The sequence below is a fragment of the Tupaia chinensis genome, unplaced genomic scaffold (assembly GCF_000334495.1).
Source record: "Tupaia chinensis unplaced genomic scaffold, TupChi_1.0 Scaffold000591_1, whole genome shotgun sequence".
Classification (NCBI taxonomy): domain Eukaryota; kingdom Metazoa; phylum Chordata; class Mammalia; order Scandentia; family Tupaiidae; genus Tupaia; species Tupaia belangeri.
Genome location: NW_006160107.1, coordinates 625,144 through 632,624, shown reverse-complemented (window position 1 = coordinate 632,624; position 7,481 = coordinate 625,144). Strand labels below are relative to the sequence as shown.

The 7,481-nt window shown below is 39.2% G+C and overlaps 1 protein-coding gene across 1 annotated transcript in view; it reads left to right on the top strand.

Annotated features, from left to right (window-relative positions):
* Positions 1 to 728: 728 nt before the first annotated feature.
* Positions 729 to 7,481, top strand: part of FEM1C (fem-1 homolog C) — a 26,134-nt gene continuing 19,381 nt past the window's right edge. The window contains exon 1 of the mRNA XM_006158384.3: positions 729 to 1,325. Coding sequence (XP_006158446.1) covers positions 782 to 1,325 — 544 coding nt within the window. The 5' untranslated portion in view covers positions 729 to 781. The remainder of the gene's footprint in view (positions 1,326 to 7,481) is intronic.

Here is a 7,481-nt window from a genome sequence, read left to right as displayed (position 1 = left end):
AGAAACGGCGGAGGTGAGGGCTCTGTAGGGGCGACGCGGTCGCCCGTGGATCCCGGGGGTGGATCCGAATTGGCGGGCGAATTTAAGGTCTAAAAGGCGGCCGGGCTTCCCCAGAGCCTCGAGCGCTCGGGACGGAGGCGCCTTTCCAGCGAGGCCTGGCCCCCCTGGCCAGGCTGTGTGCGCGACCTTTTTGTTCCTCCTCGGACCCCATCCGGCCGCGCCGAGGCCTGCGGCCTCGCGCCCTTGGCTGGCTCTGCTCTGCAGGGCGAGCGGAGGAAGGTTTCCGAGCCCCGGCCCCGGCCGGGCCCTCCCTGGGCGTGTGCAGGCCGGACCAGAACAAAGCTTGCCCGGCTGGAGCGGGGGGCGAGAAAGCTGGTCCGCACCCGGGAAGCCGCTGCCTCCCACCCAAACATTTGGGTCTCTGGACACGTCTCTGTTTTTGTTTCGCATCTCTTTTGGGGGAAGAGAGCTAAGTAGTCCCTAAAGTACGTTTTCCTTCCTTCCCGCAGAAGTGTAAATTAGGAAAACCTACACACCGTTATTGCCTTTACCCATGGAAAATTCAAAATGCTGTTCTTCCTTCCTTTTCTAGTTTGCTGCTCTGGTGGTCGATGTTGGAAGGCAGTAGGACCGGACATTCTGTCGGTGGTTTTATATCCGTTCTGCGGTGCGGTAATTAACGCTGAACTTTGGTTCCTGTTACTCTTGTCCCCATCGAGAGAGTTAAGCTGGAGCTTTGCTTTGAAGGATAAAAAAAGCACAGCCTCTCAACCGGACATAAATGGATCTAAAGACAGCAGTATTTAACGCAGCTCGGGATGGCAAACTCCGTCTTCTCACCAAGTTGCTGGGGAGCAAATCCAAAGAGGAGGTTTCCTCCTTGATCTCTGAAAAAACAAATGGGGCCACGCCACTCTTGATGGCCGCCAGATATGGGCACCTTGACATGGTGGAGTTCCTCCTGGAGCAGTGCAGTGCCTCCATCGAAGTTGGGGGTTCTGTCAATTTTGACGGTGAAACCATTGAAGGGGCGCCACCTCTCTGGGCTGCTTCAGCAGCGGGACATCTGAAGGTGGTCCAGTCTTTGTTAAATCATGGAGCATCAGTCAACAACACGACTTTAACCAATTCCACCCCCCTTCGAGCTGCCTGCTTTGATGGCCATTTGGAAATAGTAAAGTACCTTGTAGAACACAAAGCTGATTTGGAAGTGTCAAACCGACATGGGCATACATGCCTGATGATTTCATGTTACAAAGGACATAAAGAGATTGCTCAGTATTTACTTGAAAAGGGGGCAGATGTTAATAGAAAAAGTGTTAAAGGTGAGTTCAGCTTCTTTGTATTTTTGAAGTGTCTGCTGCTTATTTTCAGGAAGTTAAATACATAATTATAAGCATGGGTGTTGAGTAAGCCAACACTGACAGACCTGTTTTGGTTAGGTAACTTTTCCAGTATAATCTGGTTGACTGTTCCTCTGACATTTAATAATACATGTGATAAAAGACCTCTGTCGCTGTGTTAAGCAGCATTTTCTCTCTTATTTAGAATACTTTCCATTTCCTGGGAAATGGGTTCTCCACAGTTATGTAGTGTGTTAGTGGTACTTAATCTGAACTTTAGGCTTGCATTTAATCTGTTTGGAACATAGTTGAATGTAGTACACAATTTTCTTACCTTTTCTATTTAAAAAATAATAATCTTGGGATAGAAACCACTGTATTTAGTGAGTCAATCATCTTGATTCTTCAAGGAAGGCATTTATTGGTTTCTCTGTCAGGGAAGGATTAATATCAGTGGGAAAGGAGAAAATCAGTTGCTTTGTCCATATTTGTGGTCAATACAAAATCTTTTTCTGTAGAACGTGTTTTAAAATGTAAGATTTTTAAAAACTGCTTTACTTCCAAGAGTGCAAAACAGCATTGGTTGGTTAGCAGCATTGTAAAATGCCTTTGTCCAGAAGAGCTCACATTTACAATTGTATATAATTTTCATTGAGTGTAATAAACTAAAAGCAAATGATAATTAAAACATTTTTCAAACTCTTAGAAGCAGCGGTTTTTATAGCATGATATAGATACTTGAAAAGCTTAGTTTTCTTAAATCTATTTATACTTCAAAATAATTCACTAGCTGATTTTAAAAAGCTATTAAAATTTTAAAACTAGCATACATAGGTGTTTAAAAAATTCAAACAATACAAATTAATTAGTTAACAGTGTTTGCAATGAAAAATAAGTCTCAATTATCTCTGGTATCTCAACCTCTTACCAGAAGGCACACTCCAGTTTTGTGTCCTTGTAGAGACTAGTCTTAGATACAAGCATACTGCCTGTGTATCCTTTCTTCTTTCCCTTTCTCTCCCTTTTGGTTGATACATTCTGTTCTGATTTTGTTTAACTTTAAAGAATATTAAGTGTCTTTCAACTCCAACACTAATCTACCTCATTATTCTGAGCTATGTTTCATGATTATCCAGTATTTCATTGTATGCATGTACAAAATTTAGTCTCTGTTGATGGAATTTAGGTCACATCCATTATATTTGCTAATATAAACAATGCTATTATTATTCTTGAACAAAAAACGTGTCTTTGCACACTTATGTGAGAATAGCTGTAGCATAAATACTTGTATTTGGGATTGCTAAGACAAAATGAATGCGTTTGTAAATGTGATAACATATGATTGCCTTTCAGAGAGGTTAAACCATACAATTACTGGGCATTACATAGTTACCCACCTCATTTACTAAAGATAGTATGACCTTTAAAAAAAAAAAGAAAAAAAAAGTTTTGTTATAAAACTGATGCAAAATCATTGTGAATTTGTGAAAAAAAATGTTTAAGAGCAAGTGAAAAAGTCTCAAAATCCCAGTACTCAGAGTTAATTCTTCCAAAGATATTTCTGAATTTTGTGGACAGATAACATATACAATATATTTTATTTTTCATGTTCTATCATCTAAAAGATTTTTTCTAACTTAGTTAACTTACATGTCATTTACTATAGCTCTTTAATTTCAATAGCTACATATTGTTCTAATGGCATTTTTTGTTGCTTCTGTTTCAGTATGATAAAATGTTCCTGTAAACATTCTTTTCTTACAGATGTTTTTATTTGCCTGTGATTATCTGTAGAGGTGGATTGTTGGGTCAGAAAACAGCCTGGCACTCCTTCCTTCCTTCCTTCTTTTCCTTCTTTCCTTCCTTCCTTCCTTTCTCTTTCCAGTCATTCTCTTGAAGAATGTTTGCTTTAAGAGAACAAACTCCTGCTTAATCATGTTAATACTGTCTTGAAAATACTTAGAAAGTATGACGAGATGCAGAAGGATTGAAAGTAGTAGGGCTGGTTGTATAGGCTTGTTGGTTTTGTTTCTGTTGGGTTAGTTATCACCTTAGTGGTATACAGACTGTTGATAAATTTGTATGCTTAAGTCTAGTTGGGGTTTCTTTAAATTCATGTCCTTGGCAAGATCAGCACTGGTACTATTTCCCTTATGTTTTTCAAAGCTGCTGTATGTACTTCTAGACAAAGAGTGCACAAGAGAACTATAAGTAGCTCATTTTTATCTGTTTTTCCTTAGTAAATGCCTAACAGATTTTAACTTGATTACTTTTGAGCTATTGCAGAATGTTCCCTTTATCACCCCTATAGTCTTAAAGTCTTGTATATGAGGATGTGTATATTACCTCTTTCGGCAAATGCATGTCAAATTCTGAGCCATTCCTCCTACCCCCTAGCGTCAATATCCATCCAATATATTATGCTTTAAAAAAATAATAAATAACACAAAACAATTTCATACCAAAATTTTTTTATTTAGCCTCAGTTTTATAGATACGTACACATACATGTTTATCACTTTGTGTGCAGTACTTTTACCTTTTCATGGTGCCTTTTAATTTTGACAGGGATTGATGAATATTGGAGGCAGTTTGAAGTACACATGCACCTTCCCCCACTCAGATCCAAAACCATTGATTCTTTAATCATCACTCTACTTGACTTCCTGTTTTTATTTTATTTTATTTTATTTTTTAATGATTTAAAGGTAATAAAAAAGCTAAAACCAATTAAAACTGGGGCAGGGACACTGGAAAAGAACCTGATAAAAAAGCAAGAAAGGAGGACCAGCAGATGGCATAATGGTTATGTCACTGAACTCCCACATAGTTGACCATGGTATGAGTCCCGAATGGGGTGGTTTAAAACTTGTGCTGGGTAGGAACCAGCAGTTAGCGTAATGGCTGTGTCGCTGGACTCCCACGTAGTTGACCGCGGTTCATGTCCCGGACCCGGTGGCTTAAAACTCACACCTGGCGCGTGTGCGTGTGTGCCCAAAATCCCGAGAGGAGAATGGAGAAGGGATTACGGCATGATCATCCCCCCTGGGGGGTAATTTCTTGCTTTCTGTCTCTATGTCTCTCTCTGTCTGGCGCACGCGCCCTATAGCGAAAAAAACCTCTCAAAAAAACAAAAAAAAAAAACAAAAAAACTTGTGCTGGGTGTGTGTGCGTGCATGCCCAAAACCCTGAGAAGAGAATGGAGGAGAAGGGATTGTGGCAGGGTCATCTCCTCTGGGGTTGGTGATTTTTCGCTTTCTGTCTCTCACTCTCTTTGTCTTATCTCTGCCTCTCCGGCAAGTGCATGTGCCCTATAGTAAAAATATCTTTAAAAAAAAAAAACAAAAAAACAAGAAAGGATTTTCCCCACATTTTAAAGCCCCATCAAAAAAGTAGAAATGACTGATACCACTAGGGACATAATGGAATAGTTCCCTAGAGCATTTTACATATCATCTATTGGAAATGGTTCTGTTGGAAGAAATGCTACAGACTGTTCTTGAACTGTTAAATACAAAACGCATCTGACCTCTACATTCCATTACTTTTTAACAGGCAGTTGACACTTGCATGTATCATTTAACCTCTTTCCATTACTTTTTAACTGGTTGTTGGCATTTTGAACATATTTTTAACCTAAGGTGGAGTGCCTTCATTAATTTAAAGCATTTGGATCCTTCAGTGTGCCAGGCTGTTAGACTGGGATATACAAAGATAAGTATATCGTAAGTTCTTTATTTCTTTTCTCTTGAGGTCAGAATTTAAACAGGTATAGATTAGTAAGCAGAAACTTAAACCACAACATGCTAAATGCAACAGTAGTGTTTTCTTTTATTAGATATTTGGAAATATTTCATCCAACAACTTACTGAGACGAAAATGAGTTTCTTACTTACCCATGACATTCTAGCAGAGGAGAAAAATCTTTGAGATCTTGTACCTCCCTAGTTTATCACTCTCAGCAATTGATTTTTGAGGTGGAAGTTGGTTCCCACTTAAAACCATGGTGATTTGTGCTTTTTCAGAGCTATCACATTAACCTTGGTGCTTCATGGTTATAGTCACCTTTCACTTTATTTGGCTTTTTGTTGGTTTGGATTGTTTTTGTTTGTGTTTGGATTCAGGTAGGACTTGGCAGATCAAAAGTGAAGTCACTTAGCCTTTCAACTCTGCTTTTATACTACACTTCTACGGAGCTGAAAGTCCTCGATTCAGGACTACAGACCAACTACAAGACTAGGTTGGAATTAGTAGACTGGCCCCAGAAGACACTTACCTTTATTCATGGGGTGATCATTTTATATACCCACGTTAATTAAGTAAATTGGTAATAAGATAATTAATACGCACTTTCTGTAAGCAAGGCATTGTTATGGTAGTTTTGGAGGCTATGAGAAGATACAGGGTGTCACATTTTTTTTTTAACGGCCAAAGGAATGATATAAACTATGGTCTATGGGATTTTAGAGAAACAGTGTGCCCACTGGAAACATTTCACTGAGATAATAGAAACTGGGCCTTGAAAGGATTGCTGGGATGTTTTAGATCTACAGAAGAGTTTTGATACAGTTTTCCAGGCTTAGGAAAAGGCAGAGGGAAAGGATACATTGAGAGATGTCCTTGGAAGGTCTAGGGATTAGGAAGTAGGCATATTTGGATCAGAGGGCATTCAGGACTAGGTTGTAAAGGAAACAATTCTGGGTTAAGGAGTTTGATTAATTGTTTTGTGGTGGTACACCAGTGGAAGGTTTCCAGCAGAGGAATAGTTTTTTTAGAGAAACTTATAAGACTATATTCTGCTACATTGTGAGTCTTTGAAGATAGAACCCCTGAGTCTCTTTTCCATGTATTAGGAAGTCTCTGGCACACAGTGGGTGTTTGGTAAATAAGTTTGTTGAATGAATGTGTTGGATATTACAGAGGAAAGATGATAAATTCCTTTATGGCAAACTTTTTTATATTCTTTTCTATAGGGAAATAAATACATACATGAAGATTTGAAATAACAAGACAAGACAGTAATTGTCAGAAATATGTCATATAGGTGCAACTCTGCAAGCTCTCTAGGGGTTCAGAGCCCCATAAAGGACATGTGCTAGGTGTAGTGGCGCACAGAAGAGTTTTGATACAGTTTTCCAGGCTTAGGAAAAGGCAGAGGGAAAGGATACATTGAGAGATGTCCTTGGAAGGTCTAGGGATTAGGAAGTAGGCATATTTGGATCAGAGGGCATTCAGGACTAGGTTGTAAAGGAAACAATTCTGGGTTAAGGAGTTTGATTAATTGTTTTGTGGTGGTACACCAGTGGAAGGTTTCCAGCAGAGGAATAGTTTTTTTAGAGAAACTTATAAGACTATATTCTGCTACATTGTGAGTCTTTGAAGATAGAACCCCTGAGTCTCTTTTCCATGTATTAGGAAGTCTCTGGCACACAGTGGGTGTTTGGTAAATAAGTTTGTTGAATGAATGTGTTGGATATTACAGAGGAAAGATGATAAATTCCTTTATGGCAAACTTTTTTATATTCTTTTCTATAGGGAAATAAATACATACATGAAGATTTGAAATAACAAGACAGTAATTGTCAGAAATATGTCATATAGGTGCAACTCTGCAAGCTCTCTAGGGGTTCAGAGCCCCATAAAGGCCATGTGGTAGGTATAGTGGACATTAGAAGGGTTCAGAAGACGGCTAGGCTAGGCAGTTTCGGTGTCGTCTTATGGAAATTTTCTCATGTATATGTAAGTGGAAAGAATACATGGAGCCACTGTGTACCCACTCTACTTCAGTTATTCACATCTGCCATTTTTTTTTTAAGAGAGATTTTTGTTGTAGGATGTATGTGCTCACCAGAGAGACAGAGACAGAGGGTGAGAAATTACTCCTGGGGTGATTTCTTCCTCTTGAGATCTCAGGCATGTATACATGCTCCCAACATAAGTTTCAAGCTGTTAGTTCCAGGACTCAAAACTGTTCAGCCATGTGGGAGTCCAGCAGCACCTTAATCACTGTGCCACTTGCTGGCCCCCACACCTGTCAGTTTTAAAAAAAACGTTCTCTTATCTCCTTTTGTTTTCTACAGTAGTTTTTTTTTTTTTTTTTTTTTTTTTTTTGGGGTAATTTTTTATACTCGGTGG